Here is a 19,755-nt window from a genome sequence, read left to right on the forward strand (position 1 = left end):
TTTGTTTTGTTTCGTTTTGTTTTAACTCAAGAAAGGGCTTTTATTGTTTTTAACTCACTTCCTAGGAAGTTAATTTTTAAAATGCTCTTATGGAGTTTGTCCATCCCTTGTGCTACATTCAGAGACAATGATCCAACCCAAAGGCTCAGTGAGGGGGTGAGCACGGGCAATGAAGCCGGGCCCACCTTTGAGCCCTGCGAGCGGGGAGCGTGTCCCTGGAACCCCTACCCTCCAAGGCCCCAGTGCAGAGAGGCTCAGGGAAAACGTGCTGATCCGTGAATGGCCTCCCATGAACTCTATAAAAGTGTTCTTAAGAACAGTACCCAATTATTGTATAAGCCCTGGGTTACAATGCCTTAGTGCAGAGGAGCAGGGAGAAATGTGGACCCAGTGACAACTGGCCGCGTTCTGCTCAGAGCCTTAAATAAACATAGACACTATATTACAGATGCACGTGCCGGTGCAAGACATGCCGTGTGCAGCAGATGGGCACGCACGGGCGTGCGTGCACGGAGAGGCGATGTACAGCCGCAGGCACAGACACACGCGGGACGCGGCCTTCCTCCAGCCGCACCTCCTTCCCTTCCGAAGAGAGTACTCCCGCAACAGGAACCCCGTGAGGGCGACTGAAATCCTGCGTCTGGCCCATGTTTTCAGGGCAGGTATTTGAGTCCTGCTTTATTTTCCGTTGGGGGTCAGTCTCTTCAGCATTTGGTCAGTCAAGGCCAAGCCAGCCAGCCAGGCACTGATCCCAGAGAGAAGTCGGCTCCAGCTCTGAGCAGGCGGGATGACAACTGTCCTGGGGCGAGCCAGCGACAAAAGGCCCACCTCTCCGTGGCCACCTGCCAGCGTGCACACCCCCCAGGGTTCCTGCTCTAGCGAGGCCTCCAACCTGGGCAGTTGGTCCTTCGTCATTGGAACACGAGGGCAGCTTCCGGGACCAGATGGGGAGGCCGGTGCTGGATCGAAGACTGGATTTCGGTTACTTCAGCATCTGCAAGGTCACAGCCCTGTGAGTCCAGGGCCCTCGGTCGATGTCAGCCCTGGTATCTCTGGCAGCCACGGCTCTGGGGAGCCACGGGGGGAGGGAGGGAGGCGGGCAGGGAAGGGTGGTGCTCCTGGTTCGGGCCTCTGCTCAAAGCCTCACTCAGCCCATCCTCCAGAGTGTGAAACACAATCCGGGAAGGCCAGTCCAATCCACTTGGCTGCCAAGTGATGGTGGGTATGCTGGGAACCACCCAAAGCTGGAGGAAAGCTCGATACGTGTTCCCAGGCAGAGCTTTGCACCTGCCTCCCCCACCAAGTTACCAAAAAAAAGATAACAAAAACGGAATCTGGATTCTCCAATACTGGCCCCCGCCCCAGTGAGGCCCAGGAATACCCACCAAGGGCTCAGAGCCTCCACGTCAGTGTTCTCAGTAGACAAGAGCTCTGGCAGCGCCCCCCTGAGGAGGGCAGGGTACACCCCTCCTTGTGCAGGTGGCAGCTGAGCCACGCCCGCCCGGCCTCTGCAGTGGTAGCAAACGAGGCTTCCACCTGCCATCTTGGTTTCCTGCCTCCTGCCCCTGGGCCTTGCCAACCAGCCGGTGAGGTTTCTAAGGCACCACGGGCACCCAGTTTCCCCAAAGAATGGGTCCCGCTAGGGAGAGCCAGGACGAAACAAAAGGCTTTGTGGGAGCCCTACCCCCCCCAAACCCCAGGTGACACACATTCCGATCCTGTCCCTGGACACGCACTTGCGGAGGTCATGCAGCACGACAGGGGAGGAGGGCCGGGAGAGGGGCCGCAGTCCCCAGCCCCCTGCCCGCAGCACCGGCTGTTGGCAGGAGGGCAGTGGGCCTTTGGAGGCGCAGGATGAGCGTGCTGCCAGGCGGCCCTGGGCGCATGCAGGGGCTCAGGACGCAGCCTCATCTTCTTGGACGCCAGGGAGCTCCGGGCTTTTGCCTCCTTCACCACACCCGTCTTTCCTGTTCAGGGGACACCAGAGGCAGAGGGACCTCAGGGGTCAGAACATGCACGCACGAGGACACTCACACACACAGGCATTTATATCCACGTCTCTCAAATCCCCCCTCACCTACTTTCGAAGCTCATCTCAGTCTCACCCTCCCGCACTGTGGTCCCTTGCTGGTTTCCTCACCCCTAGTCTCAGCCCACAACCCTCCAAGTCTCCCTACTGCCTGGAGACGAAGTCTAGATTTCCCAGCCTGGCTTCCGGAGCCTCTCCAGGTCTGACCTTCCTGAGCTGACTTCCCTGCATCCTCAAGGACCAGCCAGGTCACAGGCCTCCTAGGTTGGCCTAGATCAGCCCCCATGGTCCTGGGTCGACGGGCTTTGGTTTTGCATTTTCTCTTCTTTGTTCACAGGACAGATTCTACCTGTCGGTCTCAGGATTCTGTCACATATCCAGTAGATTCCTGTATCTGCTTTTTTCCCCTAAGACCTTTTTTTTTAAACATGATCAATGAGTGGATGTTGATACCTTTAAAAAGGATCAATCCCATTTAAATCTACTGTAGAGTTTCAACAATTATCCCGAAGCATAAAAAACAGAGACAATCAAGGACAAATGTTGGGACTCTGATGAGGTAAAACCTGCTTTTCAAAATTAAACTTGAGTCACAGAACTATAGAATGTTATAGCTGGGAAGTATTAAGCCCAATCCCTTCACAGTCCAGATGAAGGAACTGACCTGTCTCCCCATTAACATGTCCATGAAAGGACAACGATTGCCTTGTTCAGTTGTACTCTTGATGCCCAGCCCTGCGCCCTGCGTGGATGCGTCCCTGGCCTGTGACTGGCCTGAACCACCACTAGGGGGCGCCGAGTCACAGACACTGAGCTGGAGACCAGCCGTCCAGGTTTGCGCCTCGTGGTCCTAGTTTCTGCCTGTTGTCCCCGGCATAGTTAGTAATAGCTTCCTCTTTCGCTCTCCAGAGTGGCTCCATTTGAACACAGAATATGTGGTCCCCTACACTATGCCCAATTCCAGCATCGCAGCCCGCAGATCTAAAAGAGCCCAGGGAACCCCTTCCCTAGGCCTGGCCACCTCACAGAAGAGACAGGGAACAGGAAGTAAGCTTTGGACAGTCGAGGCCTCTCCCAGGCCCCAGAGCTCACCCCACTTAGGCCAGGGGGTCTGTCAAGAGGAGGGCAAGAGGTTGGCACATGGACCTCCCTGGGTGCAAGCAACCTCTGGCAGGGAGCAGACACCAGCTTGTCCACTATGATGGGACCCCGTACATCTGAAGAGGGTGGTCTCACACAGACGAAACCCACATCTGGGCCCCTGGACGGCACAAGTGAAACTGCTCCTTCCCCAGAGGCCGACGTACCTGGACGGCGGCCGCTGCTCACCTCCCAGGGGGGCACCTCTCCTCCGCAGAGCGGGCTGGCTGGCACAGCCCGTCTGTCCCGCAGCTCCCTTCACAGGCTAGAGGAAGGCGACCCAAGTCCCAGGACCACATTCTGGTCCAGGACCCCCTTACTGTTTTCTCTCTGCAGGTCTGTGCGCAAACTCCAGCAGGCCTTGTCAGCATCCCAAACTTTTATTTCAGTGGAAGAAGGTGGAAACGCTGAGGGCAAGGCCCACGGAGGTCTGGGGAACTGCTTTTCTGCCCTCCCCCGGGAGGTGGCGAATGTACCTGCCGGGCTCTCAGGCGGGAGCCTGCAGCACTGGGTGTTCCTCTTCCCTGGCCCATCATCGTCGTCACCAGTCTGCCTGTCCTTACTCGCTGAGCAAGCATTTATGAAGTGCTGACTGGGTGCACGGCCTCGGCAATGGCCGGATGTACAGCACAGGCCACTCAGGAAGGCAGCTGACCCACCCCGCCCCCAGACCAGGAAGAGTCAGCAGAAGTGTCCTTCCCTCCACACACAGACCAACCTTCTACAAAGAGGTCTGCCTGCAAACCTCGACTAGGCTGCCGTGGGCTGAGAACAGAGGTGCAGACAGGGCCCTGCTCTGAGGCCTGGCCGAGTCCCCAGGCTCCGGGCTCAGCCTGCACAGCCTGGTGATGCTGAGAGTGAGGGGAGGGGCCACAGGCCTCACCCCACCGCAGGGAGCACCCTGCAGGCCTCAGCCCACCAGTACTTACGACAATAAGCTTCCCGGGGCAGACATGGATCGCTCTTCCCTCCGCGCCTGGGGCTCAAACGGGTTCCCAAAGGAACGCTTTCTCAGCATGGACTTAACCAGGATCTGGGGAAGACACATCAGCGTGAGGGACGCAGGCCCCCGGGTTCCCACACGCACTGGCAGCCTCCACCCTGCCTCCCGGACGGGGAGGCTGCTGGGTGGGCCCTGCTGAAGCTCCCTTTCCTTGGGCAGAGCAAGGAAGAGCATCCCAAGCAGAAGAAATGGCAAGAGCACGGAGGGGAGGTGGTTGAGGGTGAATTCCGGGAACGGCGAGGAGCCCGGTGCATCTGGTGCGTGGCGGGCACAGAGGCCAGGAGCAGACCAGGAAGGGTCTGGAATGCCAGGCTGAGGGCATGGGGAGTGCAATTAGGAAATGCCTTCTGGCTAAACAGGAAGGATGGAGTCGAGAAGAGGCTGTCCCAGGGGCCAGAGAGGAGCTGCGCAGTGGCCTGGGGGGGGTGCCAGGAGGGGACAGGCTGCTGTGCCCGAGCTCTCTGACTTTGTCCCTCCTCCCGCTACAAGGACAGCTCCATCCTCCTGCCCACACGCACGCAAATTCTCACACACCAGCATAGCATCGGGGTGCCTTCACTTCTTCCCTCCTTCCTTCTTCCTTCCAACAGAAAGTATTTACTGCGCGCCTACATATGCCAGACACTATTCGAGGCACCGGGACCACAGTGAGACAAAAATTCTTGCCCTCATAGAGTTTATATTCTAGTTGCAGGGACAGGCAATAAATAAGACAGATCAGTAGAATATATGTTAGTTAGTGGTAAGGGCTCAGGAGGAAAGAATAAAACAAGGAAGGGGGATAAGGTATGACAAAGAGGAGGTTGGAATCTTCGATAAGGGTCCGGGAAGGTTCACTCACTTCTCACTGAGAAGGTGACTGTGGAGTGAAGACCTGAAGGGATGAGGAAGCAGCCCTGCGGACATCTGGGCCAGAGGACCCCAGGCGGAGGGAAGGGATGTTCAAAGGCACTGGGGCGGCAGCTTCCGTGGCAGGTGGTCGGAGTGAACGGAGGGAGGAGAGGAGGTGGGCAGGGGAAAGGGGGGCAGGCAGGCCATGCAGGGTCTAGCAGGCAGTCAGGCGTGTGGCTCTTACTGAGCAACATGGGAGCCTGAGTGAGCAGAGTCTGAGCTGAGAAGGGACATGACCAGGTCACTGGACCACCCTGGCTGCTGAGTTGAGTGTTAACTGTAGTGGGGGCAAGGGTGGAGGAAGGGCAGGGGGACAACCTGGGAGGCGATTCCAGTGGTTTAGAAAAGAGAGTATGGTGGTTAAGACCAGGGAAGTGGAAATAGGGACCCTACGGGAGCTGACAATTCCAGGGACCCCACACAGCCCTGGAGCTCTGTAGAGCACAGGACTTTAGCCCGCTGGCCCTACTGGACCCAGTAGGGAGGCATGAAGTGCACAGGCCAGACCCCATGCCAGGCACAGGCCCCAGCTCGCTCTCCTGGCCTTGTGCTCACCCCGACTCACTGTGAAACCTCAGCGCAGGGAAAGCCATGGCTCTCAGTGTCCCCCCCCAAAAAAAACAGATGGCCATCAGGGGCTACGTTAATAACTTCCAACTGTTAACGTGGTAGATGTCCAGAGGAGGATGCGAAAAGCTGGAACATGAGAGGAGAGCGGAGGGAGCACACAGGTGGTGTCTGCCTGACATGCGGGGGGCCCCGGGACCACGTCTCCAAATCAAAGGCAACCTAGGCCTTTTCCCTGTCATGTCCTTGGCACCTAGTCCAGTGCCTGGAAAATAGCAGAAGTTCAATAAACGTTAGGAAGGAAGAAAGAGAGGGAGGGAGGGAGGAAGGAAGGAAATGCTTCTCCGGTCGGTCGTGGTGAATGTTGACACTCAGTGAGGGCAGTATACTTAAATCATTCACTCTCCTCGCCACACCTCCTGGTCTCCCTCCCACGAGGCTGAATAATGTGACCTTGTTCCTGTGGGCCTCTAGCGGAACGGTGGCCTCAGGGGCCCAGCATCGGGGCTGGCCAACCAGGAAGCCCTCTGCCCCCCACAGGGCCCAGCACAGAGCTAGTCTCAGGCAGCAGCCTCGCCTCCCCCTCCGGCCCTCCCAGGAGTTGGTGCCTTCCACCCCCATCCTCTTACCACCGTGGTCCAGCTGGGGATGAGCTTGACTGAGTTCTTCACCTCCTCCTCGGTCACCTCCACCGCGGTGCAGTGCTCCTCCTCCGAGGGAAGGGGCTCCTCCCCATTCTTGGTCACCCAGGGATGCAACTGCGGAGCAGAGGGCAGGGAGGGTCAGGGCCACAGGCGACCGACGTTGGCGAGCAAGGGACCCAGGCATTCCACCAGCAGTCGCCTTGAGGGTCCAAAGCCCAAAAACCCCAAACCCCAACCCAATACACAGATGTCCCCGGTGTAAGGCTCCCCAGAAGGGGAAACCGAGGCCTGTTTTCTGTGGCCCAGCCCAGCCCAGCCCAGCACCTCTGGTTCCCCAACCTTGATGTCTGGCACCCCAATTCTTGTTTCAGGGTTCTTGTCTAGCATCTTCAGGATTAAGTCCTTGAGCTCTTCGCTGACCTTTGGCCTAAAGAAGGGGAAGGAAGGAGATGAGGGAGAGACAGCTGATGGTCCTTTGCTTCCCACCTCTCCATCCCACCCTGCTCCAGGCTTCCCTGATCAGTGCACAGCAGGGCAGAGACACCGCCGACCCTCCTTCTCAGAGAGCAGGAGGGACACCCCCAAAGGTACCAGGGTGGAAGGAGAGAGTTCCAGAACAAGCATATGGATATCCTTCTCCCCTGAGTATGAAGTAAAGCAGTCTCCCTCAGGGGGCAGAGGTCACAGACACAAACGGGGTCCCATGGGTGCTGGACACCCCCTGGGAGGCAGAGATGGCAAGGATAATGCAAGAAGAGTCGCTTTATGGGACCCCCAAGAGGCCTTCGCCCCCACTCACCAGCTTATCTTCTCCTCTGCCTGAGAGGCGGCCAGGGAAGATACCCATTTGACAGAGAAGGAAACCGAGGCTCACCGCCACCCAGAAGAGGGAGGGCAGGGGTGAGACTCAGGGGGAGGAGAGCAGGACTCAGCCCCGCATCAGCTTCGACTGTCTCTGCTTAAACTTCAGGCTTCGTTGCTACTTAAATTCTTGGGAGAAGGAACCTACTCTCAGGGCTATGACCTTGGCTCCCTCTGCTGTCCTAGATACTTAATCCCTTTTCAAACTCCTGGGCTGGGGAGAAGGATATACCGCAGCGGGGGCGGGGTGGGGGGGTGAGGTGGGGGGAAGGCTGGGAGACAGGCAGTCACGGGAAAGGGGAGGAAGTCAGTGCCGTGGGGATGGCGGCAGGGAGCGGGGAGCCGGTGGCAGGTGAGCAGGTGGGGGGACCCAGAGGTCCTTGAATGCGCGGGCCAGGGCGTGCCTCTTCTTGTGGGCTTTGGGAAGCCTTGGAAAAACTTTCAGCAGGCGGCATGGTGAGATCTGTTGCGCTTCATCAGGGTCACTCTGGCCTGACTGCGGTAGTTGGACAAGGCAGGGGCCTGAACGAGGCAGGGGGTGCCGTTGGCAATGGAACCAAGAGAAATGTAAGAGATGGACTCAGCACGGCTTGGGGCCGGACAGGAAATGGGTGCAAGGGGCAGGGACACCGAGGACAACTCCCAGGTTGGTTTCCGACCTGGGCACTCTGCGCAGATGGTAAAAGGGCCCTGAAAAGTGAGGCGCTAGGGGACTCCGGCTGGCTGCCATGGTAACTGGCATCATAATTGGAAGAACCGTGGATGGGTGGGGAGGCCTCTCCAAACAGTCCTTCTGGGCTCAGAGACCTCAGTCACAAAGGAAGGGGCAAGGGGGAGGGAGTGGCTTCAAATCCCAGACCCACTGAGCCTCTACTTTTCCATCTGTGAAACGGGGGAGCGCACTGGCATCGTGAAGCTCCCCCACCCCGTGTGGAGAAGGTGGAGGTTCCCCGCGGGTGCAGGGTCTGCATGGGGTTGATGCCACTGGCCTCCTGGAGGCCTTCAGTGAAGCAGCAGGATGAATGTGTGACCTGGGGTCATCCCTGCCCCACTCCCAGCCTCAGAGTTCCCATCTGTTCAATGAGATCCAACCCAGATGTCTGAGACCCCGCTCACATCTCCCTCCATTTGCTCCCAGGGAGCAGCACCCCAACCTCCAGATCTGCAGGCTGGGGTGGGGCCCGGAAAGGACGAAAGCTCTGCTAAAACCCAGACACGCCTCCCTGGGGGTGGGCGGGGCCCGTGGTGGACAACTCACTCCTCCGGGAACACGATGGCCTCATTCTTGATCTTGCGGTGCAGGGCCAGGATGAAATCATCGATGAATGGGCACTGCGGTGGGGAGAGACAAAGGATGCGGGGCCCAGCGCCTCAGCTCGCTGGGGGCAGCTCCGGGCTCCTCGTGAGATGGGGGGGACCTCGTCTAACTTGTTCAGGTCCTAGCCCACAGGAGATGCTCAACAAACGTGGGCTGAATGAATGAGTGCATGACAACCACTCGCAGCAAGGCCTGCACTGCCGGGGCCTGACGTTTGGGAACATGTCCCCTGAGATTCCCTCCTGTGCCTCAGCACGGTCCCTGGAGTGGGAGCACCTGCGGACAGGGATCTCGGCACGTCAAGGTTGGGTGTCCGGCCTGACCCAGAGCAGAGGTCAAGGACAATTTGTTGAATGAATGAATGAGTGAATATGTGAATGAATGAATGGCACCATCTATACCTCCCTTGGGATGTCTGCTGTCCCAGGACTCCTGCACATGAATCCATCCCCCCAAGGGGACACGAGGAGAACAGAAAAGTCCCTTTTCCTTCCGTCTTCTTTGAGCTGGGTGGGCTCTTTCAAAAGTCACTTTACTTAAGGACCCAAAGGCAGGGCATGCATCTGTCATGCATCCTGGCCCATGGTGCCCAGCCCATGGTGCCAGGGCTGCCCCAGCTCTGCCAGCCCACCCAGCACTCACCTTCCCATAGACAAAGCAGTACAGCGTGACCCCTGTGGCCCACACGTCCAAGGCCTAGAAAGAAACAGCTCTTATCAGTCCCCCAAAAGGAATTGACACCCTTTGGTCACCCAGCTTCAGTGGGCCACGGGAGAGGGCAAGTGGGGAACCTCCTTCCTCAGTCATGTATTCACTCAACAAACACTCTCAAGCCCCTGTTCCATGCTGGACCCTGTGCTGAGCACTGGGGACACAGGGACAGCCAGACCAGGGCCCTTGCTGTCAAGGGTTTCCAAGTCTCCTTGGAATGGGCCCAAACCAGACATGTTTCCAGCTCAACAGGTACAAAACCCCCTTCATCTACAGGGTCGCATTTGCTGTACGCACGACACAGACGCGCCCCAGAAACAACAGTATATGTTGAACTTATACTCGCTAAACCAGCTCTGGCTTCGAGAAGTCATCCCTCTTCCTGGTGATCCACTGGAAAAGCCACCATCCACCTTCTTTCTGACACCAGAACAGCCCCTGGCCCTCAGCTACCTCCACAACCCCTTGGGGCTTCCCTGCACCCTTGAATGTTCCCTCTCTCTACAAGTTCCTCCTCTGGAACCCCACCTCCTCTCCTGGTATCCACTTTCTCTCTTATGTGAATGATTCTCAAATCTTTGCCTACGTATTCCTGCCACAGATGCCTCATCTGAATCCAATCAGGGAACACCAGACAAATGCAAACTGACACCATTCTACAAAATAACAGGACTGTTCTCTTCAAAAATGTCAAGGCCAAGCCACTTTTCCAGATTAAAGGACCCCAAAGAGACGTGACAAGTGAATGCAGTGACTGACCGTGAATCAGATCCTGGACCAGAAAAAGAAAAGGCATTAAAGGACAGTATGGGGACAACTGATGAAATCTGAATAAGGTCGATTAGATAACAGTCTTTTATCGATGATAAATGTCCTAACTTTGATAACTGTACTGAGGTTATGTAAGAGAATGTCCTTGTTCTCAGAAAATATCTCCAGAAGTATTTAGTGATAAAGGGGCATAATGTCTCCAACTTCTATAAATATAGGGAGAGACAGTGAAAAGGTAAATGGGACAAAATGTCAATAATTGGTGAATCTGAATAAAAGACATAGGGGAGTTTTTTGTATTATTCTTGCAATTTTTCTGTAAATTTGGAATTATATCAAAATTAAAAGTTAAAAAAAAAACAACATCTCTATCTACAGCCATCTCCTGAGCTCCACACTCACACACGTGTCCAAGTGCCTCTCGACCATTTCCTCCATGGCAGGACCACAGTGGGGCAGCCAATACTTCACAGGGTAGAGCAGGATGTGCCCGGGGACACACAGAACCACAGTCCCTGTTCAGAAAGCTTTGCCACTGCCTCTGTCACGTAGGACAAAGCCCAGACCCTTAGGACTTCCAGACCCTTTAAACTCTGCCCAAGCCCCGCTGTGCCCCTCAGTTCTCTTGTCTGTTCTCTGGGCTCCACCTCCTGCTCAAATTCTCCCCATTCTTCAAGGCCTAGCTCAAAGGCTGCCGTATCCAAGAAGTCAGGGGAACCTCTGATGTCCCCCCAGACACGAGCTCTCCTGCCCTGGCACCATGACCAGAAGGGCAGGGAGCTGGGCCGTCCAGGCTCCGTCTGTTCCACAGCGCAGCCCAGAACTCAGCACAGAGCAGCTGGCGGGAAGTACCTGCAGGGAAGACTTGGGGCCGTTTTGCTGGAGAACGAGAGGAGGCCCAAGTTGGGGGAGTTTGTCGGACTCCAGAAGGAGGCAAACGTGAGGGAGGGGACCATGTTCGGTCCATCCTGAGACATGAGGACCCTGGCACCCTCAGGTTGGAAATGGGACCCCGTGGCACGTACTCCCACCCCTCCACCTGAACCCCAACCCAGCCCGGGTCCTGGGAGCCACCTTCCCACTGAAGCTCTGGCCGGACTCAGAAATGGCCTCAGGGGCCATGAACGCTGGGGTCCCGGCCGTGCTGGACAGCCGAGCGTCGTTCCCCTCAAACTGGTTGCTGACGCCGAAGTCGGCGATCTTCACGTGCCCATCGTCCCCCAGGAGCAGGTTGGATGGCTTGATGTCCCTGTGGATGATCTTCTGGTAGTGCACTGCAGAGAGAGGCAGCTCGAGCGCTGGCCTGGGGCCCTGCCGCCCAGACCCCCCACCTGCTCTCGCCTGGCCGTGGAGGCTGCTTCAAACTCCAGGAGAAAAGGAGCTGGGACTTCCTGTCCTCCGCACACATGCAGCTCTCGAGGACCTCGGAAGAGGACTTCAGGGCCCCCTGCTCAGCTATGCGGTGAAGACACTAACCTAGGCTGTTAGTAACAGAGCCAGGACTGGACTCTTAGGAATCTTTGGACCCCAAGTCCAGTGCTCTCTCCATGGCAATCAAGGCACCTGCCACTGAGGGTGGACGTCAGAGGAAACTGGGGGAAGGGGTCCTCCATAGGCCATCCCTGGCCCTCCCATGTGAGTGTTGTCTAGAGGCTTGAAGCCCATCAAAATCTTTCCCCAGTTCCATCCCCCCACCCAGCCTGTCACAGCCGTCCCTGTTCCTCGGACTGAGGGTGGGATTGTGGGGTATCCTGCAGAGGTACCGCCTCAGCCCTAGGGACTCTGGGCTGATGCAGTTTTGGAGAGGGAGGGCACCCCAGGCCTTGGGACTGCCGGGATCAACGTGGCCGGGGTAAGGGTCTGCCCTCTCTAGTAGGCTGAGCGCCCACCCTGCTTCCTGGGTCCAGCACTGCCGGGAAGAGACGGGCAGCTCAGGCTGAGACGGCCAGGGATGTCCCAGCAGAGAAAAGGCACTGACCTCATCCCACAGCCATCCACTTATGGGCTCCCTGCTCAACAAATACGTTCCCCTGGACCAACAGACCCCAGGATGTTGGAGAGGAGGGAAGATGGAACGGGAAGGAGGGAAGGGGAGGGGGAAGGAGAAGGAGAGGAAGGCTGGGGGCAGAGGGAGTGAGCATCATATATTAATAAGAATAACAACAGGACCCATGGCCCTGTAGCGATTGCCTCCTATGTGCCAGGTACACACAAAGCATTTGACACACACCCATCAGAACACAGAGGCTCAGGAGGCTGTGTATTTGACCATGGAAAGTGGGCTCAGATTCTTATCTCAAACCCTGGCATCTCACTTGAACTCCCAGCTCTTTATCCACATGGATATCCCATAGACATCTCAACATATACCTCAGTATTTGTCAATCACATATTTAATTGAGAACTTGATTTCTCTTGTCTGCAACCCCCGCCCCCCCGCCTAAACACACACACACACACACCACCACCGCCAAACAAACAGAACAGAAAAGCTCTGCTCCTCTTCTAGTCTTTCCAATTCAGTTAATGGCCATATTATCAGCTGCTCAGGCCAAAAATCTCAACTGCTCTCTCCTTCAGACCCCACATCCAATTCAGCAGCAAGTCCTAAGGACTGGACCTGTGAGATATATTCCAGATCCGACTGCTTCTCCTACCTGCATGGCTGCACTTGCCCCGTCTGTAAGAATCAGGCCTGAGCCTCCCCGACCACAGGGCCTTCCCCGGGCAGCCTCAGCTCTCCCTTCTGGGGGCCAGAATCACAAGGCGGGTCTTCAGCACCGGGTGCCACCATTTGTCTGCCTGTCCAGTCCCTGGTGCTGACCGGATCACTCCAGAAAGCCCTTCATCATGGTTAGCTGGGTCTTGATGAGGCTTTACCGAAGAGCCAGATGGGATTAGCTTGTTTTTTCTGCTTTTTTGTTTTGTTTTTTTTTTGCAGGGAGAGAGGATGGGAGACAACAGGCCCAGGACAAGAAGTGGGTGGAAGCCGAGCTGGTATAGGGTTGTGTCTGCTGCCGACCACACCAGGGTGAAATGCCCCCTTCTCACACCTCTAGGCCCTTGTTAGGACTTTCTGCAAAGCGCTCCCCTCTCTGTGCCTCAGTTTCCCCATAGGTACAAAGACAGCATTAAAATGAAGGCACTGGAGTGGCTCAAATGAGATAAAGACAGTCACTGCAGGTCAAACCTCAGCTGGTCCTCACCTGTCCCCCTAGGGAGAGAATATGCTTCTGATAAACCAAGCTGAGATTTCAGAGGGATGGGCTGTGTCCCACTCCCCAAACCAGGCCAGAACCCTAGGTGCCTGCGGGCCCTCTTCTCCCCACGACCAGTTAGTCACCCAATGCTGCCCACCCCACCTCGTTCACATATGCTCCCCGCTGCCACTGCCCTAATCCAGGCCTCACCATCTGTCAGTTGGGCTGTAGAACCAGCCTCCTCCCTGACCAGCTGGTGGCCTCTTGCCCTCCATCCAGCCACCATACGCTGCCAGACAGAGCTTTCCAAGACACAAATCCTATCACTCTCTTCCCCTGCTCGAAGCCCTCAGGGGCTCACAAGGCTGACAGGATAAAGTCATGAAAGTCCTCTATGAAGGCATTCCCAGCCCTCGCGTGCAGCCTGGACAGTGTTTACAGCACCGCCTTTCCGTAACCCTGGCTCCCAGGTTGGACTTAACCAAATCGAACTTCTCCCAGTCTCAAATAGTACTCCCCTCTGTGCCGCTGTCATGCAGTTCTCTCCGCCTGGTGTACTCCCTCCCACCATGCCTCAAACTAGCCAACGAACTCCTACTCATCTTTCAGGACCCTGCTCATAAGTGGCCTCCTCCAGGAAGCCACCCCTGGTCCCTTAGTGCTCTGACAGCCCCTGTGCCTCCCCAGCCTTGGCAGGCACTGCTTAGGTTCCGGTCCCTCCCACTAGGCTGCAAGATCCTTGAGATCACTTCTGGGTCTTTGGCATCTACACGCCCCCAGCTGGCACTTAGTAGGTACTCGTAAATGGATAAATGAATGAATAAATGAATTCCACAGATGATAGAGGCTAAACTAACATCCTCCCTTCTGAGCTCTCATCACCTTAGGACCCCTCACAGTAAACCGACTCTGCTACCACCCACCGGCTCCATGACAGGACAGACTCTTCCTCGAGCCGCTGGACATAAATTCCTTCCCACAGCTCTCAAGGCCCAGTGGAGAGGCTAAGCTTGGCTAAGAATTCAGCAGAGGTGAGATACATGCTGAACATCCAAGGCGCAGGCCGACGCGGTGATGACCAGGCGCCGAGAAGGACCTGGCGCATGCCCAGTGAAGTCTGCCGCCACCCTACCTGTTCAGGGAGTTTCGGCCCCGCCCACAGGCCCATTTCCCCACCCCCAACTAAAGATGATTGGTAGATCAGCACTGACTGACAGGAACTGCTCAGAGGCTGCTCAGCCTGGGCTCCGTCTCCTCTCGTGTCCCCTCCACTCCCCCCGGGTCTCCAGCCCCAGGGGGGCAGGCAGCCCCTCACTCACAGTACTCAAGACCCAGGATGATGTCCCTCAGGTAGAGACGAGCTTGCTCCTCGGGGAAGGGCTTGTCGCAGGGCACTTCCATGACCGGCCTATGGGGAGGGCGGGGAGGAGGGATGTTTAGCCGGAATCAGGATGAGTAAAGGCAGAGATGTCAGGTGGAGGGGAACAGGGGCTGGGCCGTACAGACCCCTCGGGACCTTTTGGGAGCCGTCTATGCTCGAACGGGTCCCTAAAATCCAAGATAGTAGCTTCTTCCCCCATATAATGAAAATTTGAAAACACGCATAGACGCAAATATCCCTTTTCAATCACTACAATTTCAAATTAGCTTTATCTTAATTTCTGATTGGCTTGGTATTCCTTCTTCTGATTCTACTTAATTATCTATAATCAAACAGTTGTGAAGATGACATTTAGGGCAGTGTTTTCAAACTGTAGGTCCAGGACCAAGAAGGTCATGAAATCAATTCAGTGGATGCCTACTGCTTTTTTTTTTTTTTTTCCTAATGAAGTAGAATATATCAGAGTACATCACATGTAATACACTGTTTTATAAAACTTTGGCAATGTAAAACTTGTATTTCTTACTTTTTAATGGAGGTCAAAAATGCTGAAAGCCCCTGAGTCTTAAAAGGACACCACTCCCTGCCCCTTCCCCAAACTGGTCTTTAGGTAGCCTCCCAGGCAGAGAGACAAGTCACAGCCTGTATTCAAGGCCTTGGCAGTTAGGGCCCCCAGTCCACCCAGCCCCGTGCCCTTTACTGCATGTCTGCTGTTCTGCACATACCCCGAGAAGGTCAGACAAGGCAAACATGAGTTACAACCCTAGATTTCATCAGTGACTTGCTGTGTGACTTTGGGCAAGCCACTTACCCTCTCTGAACCTCAGCTTCCCTTCTTGTAAATGGGAGTGAATGGGGTCCCAGCCACCCAACTCACAAACTTGTAAAACTGAAAGAACTCTTTGTGATTTGAATACAGATGAGAGTTGTGTTCCATCTCTGTACTTTTGCTGGAGAAATATTCCTTTCTTCTCCCTCTTCTCCATCAAAATCTTCTTTCCAGTTCTTCAAGGCCTGGCTCGAAACCCACCCCCTCTTCCTGAGGCCTCCCTGGCTATTCCAGTCTCACTGACCCCACCGGCCTTCAAAGAATCATCCTCTTGGTCTCTCGTTCTGCCCCCACTTCCCAACCCAGACCACAGCTCCCTAAGGACAGAGCCTGGAACTCTTTTTTTCACTAGAGTAGCTGACCCCAGGACTAGGGATACAGGGAGAGAAAGGAAGACTTGACCTGCCTGATCGGGATGGGGAACTCACCCCTTTCTCAGGAGGTCAAACACTGAAAGAAAAGAGAAGAAAAGAAGAGTAGGTAAGGTGCAGCCAGGCTGAAAAAACAGCCGATGCCAAGGTTCCTCCCTGTTCTGGAGGGTGGGAGAGGGGGCAGGCATCCAGGCATACTTGAGGGAGGGATAGGACAGGGGTCCCAGGGTATCAGAGGAAGTAAATGAGAGTGGGTCGACTATGGACCTGCCTCACTAGATTCTCAGGTGCCGAGTGAGGACCATCAACATAGACCCCTTTTATAGGGGGGAAACTGAACCTCAGAGAAAGGGCAGGAATTTTCCTACAGGTCATAGCAGACAGGCAGGTAGGAGAGGGAGTGGAGGCTAAAGACTTGGCCTCTGATTCCTAAGCCAGTGTTCCTTCTGGCCCATTCCCTGAGAGCCGCTAAGCCCAGCCCTGAATCAGGCACCAAGGACTTAAGTAATAACAACAGCATACTATTACTAATAATAGCTAATGTGTCTTGTATATAATAACTCATTTACTTCTTACATCAACACTATGAGGTAGATACCATTATTATCCCCATTTTACAGGTGAGGAAACTGAGGCACAGAGTTATCAGATGGGGTCTGGGAACCCACATCACATAGCCTACTTCCTGTATCTATCTGATCCACCATCTCTCCGATCAGTGGAGTGGGGGCTTGGGAATATTTGTTGACTCTAACTGGATATTCTGAGCCTGGCTCAGCAGGGCTGGGCAAGAGAATCTGGGCCTTGAGAACATGTGTTTCCTCCCTGCCCCCAGGAGGTCAGTGCATTGCACACGGCCCAGCTGAACGTCAAGTGTGTCCCCGGGGAGCACTCAGACCCACGGGGGTAAGCTGCTTTGGGGATGAGCTGGGTCACTCACCTAAATAGAGATTGTCCTCAGCTGGGTCATCCAGGACCTGGTGAGAGGGAGCAGACATGAAGGTGAGTCTTGGGGAGTTATGGGGTGGGCATCCCAGGCTTCCTCATCCTCACCAGCCCCAGGACCCGTAGTGTGCTCCGCAGCCACCCTGGACGATGGAGCAGGAACTATGCAGGCACCAGGCAGATGAGGCCTCAGAAATCACTGGCCCCGACGTGGGTTCACCACATGGCACCCAGCCCCTCTTCCCCTCCTGCCTCCCTCACTTCTTGCCTCTGGGGCAGCTCGTCCCCCTCCATGAGAACTTGAGAACATCCCAGACCAGCCTGAACTGACCCCAGAAGCCTCCCGGCAGTCCCCACCCCAATTCTGGCCCTGCCCTTGGCATATTTCCCTCAGCAGGACCCCTGGGTCCGTGCCAAGCGCCCCCTGCACCAGAGGCTACTCCACAGGCCTCACTGACTCACCACCTACCTCGATCAGCTTGACCACATTCACGTGGTCCAGCTTCTTCAGGATGGCAATCTCCTGGTACACCCGCTCCAGGGGCAGCAGCTGCTTGGCTGGTCCTCCCTGGGCAGCCTGGGACCCTCTAGGGGGAGGGCGACCTGTGACCAGGAAGGGGGGGTCCAGCCAGTTGCAGAAGGCTGGGCCTCACCACGGCCCTGCGACCAGCCTCAAGCAAGAATCTTGCAAGACCATGGCCTTGGCCTCAACCCCCCAAGCACAGTCCCACCACCAGGCCTTTGCTCACGCTCTCCCTGTCTACCCCCAGTCCTAACAAAAACTAGCCTCCGAGGTCTCCTCCCCCTCTGCCCCCAGGCCAGGAGCTCCCAAGCCCAGGACCAGACAGATACGTACGTGGAAAGCCATACTGCTTCAGTAACTTCTTCTTGGAAAGAACTTTCATTGCCTGAGGAGGGAGGGGCAGACATGTCACTTGTGTGAAGCCACCAGGGGTTAGAACAGGCTGGTTACATGTGGACTGAGGTCCAGAAAGGCACACGAGCATCTGCCACTGGCACTGAGGCTATGGACTGGCTGCAGTTATGCTGGGATAGGAGGTAGCCATACCTGAACCTAGGCCTTACCCCTATTCCCCCCAACAAGCCTTTCTAGAGCTCTCCCCTTGGAGGCATCCAGCCTCTGCTTGCATATTCCCAGGGTCAAGAAGCTCATTCCCAAGAATTCCCTGGTGGTCCAGTGGTTAAGAATCTGCCTTCCGATGCAGGGGACGTGGGTTCGATCCTTGGTCAGAGAACTAAGATCCCACATGCCGCGGGGCAATGAAGCCCACGCACCACAACTAAAGAGCCTGCATGCCGCAACTAGAGGGAGCTCACTCCGTTCACAGGCAGCCTTGTCCTCTGTCTTAGCCCAGCTTCTGCCCACCCCCCAGCCTCCTAGGGCCCAGCTCCTAGGGCCCAGCCTCCTAGGGCCCAGCTATCCCCAGACTCACATAGTGCCTGTCTTCACTTTCGTTGTAGGCCAGCCTCACCACGCCGTAGGCACCCTGCAGATAGACACAGGTCAGCCCCCACTGGACAGGACAGCCTCCCCCAGGACTAGCCCAGGAGAAGGAGAGCCTGAACGGCTCCAGCCCCCTCCTCCCGCTTCCCATCTCCACCCCTGCCACCAGTGGGCATAAATTTCAGGCGGGCAGGGAGAGGGCTCCTATGCCCTGGTCACTGCCCCGGCCGGGCTCAACACAGCTCTATGCCTTCCCCAGTCCCTTCCATCAAAAACTCTGGGGAGGGGACTTCCTTGGTGGCGCAGTGGTTAAGAATCCGCCTGCCAATGCAGGGGACACAGGTTCGAGCGCTTGTCTGGGAAGATCCCACATGCCGCGGAGCAACTAAGCCCATGTGCCACAACTACTGAGCCTGCGCTCTAGAGCCCGCGAGCCACAACTACTGAGTCCATGTGCCACAGCTACTGAAGCCCACGCGCCTAGAGCCCGTGTTCCACATTAAGAGAAACCACCGCAATGAGAAGCCCGTGCACCACGACGAAGAGTAGCCCCCGCTCACCACAACTAGAGAAAGCCCGCGCACAGCATCGAAGACCCAACACAGCCAAAAACAAATAAATAAATAAATTTATAAAAAAACAAAAAACAAAAAAACTCTGGGGAGTCAGGAATCAGGAGTCATCTCCCACCCCCCACCCCCGGTGTTTCCTATAGAGGACAAAACTTTCCTCATTTCCAGGCTAGGACCTTCTTGGCCCAGCCTCACATTGCCAGAGGAGGAGAGGGGATTTTGCCAAGCAGAGGATCTGGACAGGCTGCCTCCGCAAATCCCCCAGACAAGTTCCCACTGCTCCTGGCCTGCCCCCAGGCCTACCTTGCCAATCTCACTCTGCAGCTTGTACTGGTTCAGCTGCACACAGTCCTGGTGGGGGAAAGAGAGAGGACATCAGGTAAAGCTTGATCCAGAAGCAGCACCGCTCCCACTCCAGGAGCACGTCCAGGGCCCCATCCTGGCCCCAGGCCCCTTGCTCCCAGACCCTGGGTCTCACCAACCTTTCAAGTTTACATAGGCAAGTGAGGTGGTGCCAGTGCCAAAAGTGATGCCGAAAGTGACAAGGAGACTTGGACAATGTTTGAAAACATGAATGATGAACCACGCCTATGCTTTGCTCCCTAGGAAGTGGCGGAAAAAATGCACTGATTCCTACCTGGATGCTGGGGGCTGGGAGACCCTGATGGGAGAAACCCATGAGCAAGTATTTCCAGAAGCAGCTGAATGAGGAGACTGCATGGACAAGAAAGATGCGGAGAGCCTTGGGGACAGGAGACCAGAGCCCTGGCTCAGGCGTGAAAAGCTCAGCTTCTGAAGCCTGTAGATTGCTCGTACTTGGGTTCCCTTTCAGATCTAAGTGGCAAGGACGGAGCCCAGAGGCTGGTAGCATGCTGGCAGCTTCTGAGTCAGAGCAGACTCTAAGAGGCAGGGTTAGAGGTGGAAGGCTCAAGCTGGGGAAGACTTGGGGGACAGGAGGACGCACTGTCTATCTTCAGATCTCTAAGAGGACTTCTTGGGGGAACAAGGGAGGGACCTATTTCCTAGGCCTGGACTGGGGGTGGGAATGGTGAGACTT

The 19,755-nt window shown here is 55.9% G+C and overlaps 1 protein-coding gene across 3 annotated transcripts in view; it reads right to left on the reverse strand.

Annotated features, from left to right (window-relative positions):
• The window catches only part of CAMKK1 (calcium/calmodulin dependent protein kinase kinase 1), a 27,328-nt gene continuing 7,573 nt past the window's right edge, over nt 1-19,755 (reverse strand). For 2 of the 3 annotated variants that reach the window (XM_068531519.1, XM_068531518.1), the window contains exons 3-16: nt 19,002-19,049; nt 18,116-18,169; nt 17,518-17,569; nt 17,131-17,264; nt 16,657-16,693; nt 15,774-15,795; nt 14,455-14,543; nt 11,010-11,209; nt 9,096-9,149; nt 8,394-8,467; nt 6,614-6,701; nt 6,260-6,388; nt 4,099-4,202; nt 1-1,967 (exon numbers count right to left, since the gene is read on the reverse strand). In XM_068531519.1, the coding sequence (XP_068387620.1) occupies nt 1,895-1,967; nt 4,099-4,202; nt 6,260-6,388; nt 6,614-6,701; nt 8,394-8,467; nt 9,096-9,149; nt 11,010-11,209; nt 14,455-14,543; nt 15,774-15,795; nt 16,657-16,693; nt 17,131-17,264; nt 17,518-17,569; nt 18,116-18,169; nt 19,002-19,049 (1,158 nt within the window). In that variant the 3' untranslated portion in view covers nt 1-1,894. The remainder of the gene's footprint in view (nt 1,968-4,098; nt 4,203-6,259; nt 6,389-6,613; nt 6,702-8,393; nt 8,468-9,095; nt 9,150-11,009; nt 11,210-14,454; nt 14,544-15,773; nt 15,796-16,656; nt 16,694-17,130; nt 17,265-17,517; nt 17,570-18,115; nt 18,170-19,001; nt 19,050-19,755) is intronic. The other variant, XR_011071998.1, reaches the window with a different exon arrangement.

Source organism: Eschrichtius robustus, chromosome 20 (assembly GCF_028021215.1).
Source record: "Eschrichtius robustus isolate mEscRob2 chromosome 20, mEscRob2.pri, whole genome shotgun sequence".
NCBI classification, from domain to species: domain Eukaryota; kingdom Metazoa; phylum Chordata; class Mammalia; order Artiodactyla; family Eschrichtiidae; genus Eschrichtius; species Eschrichtius robustus.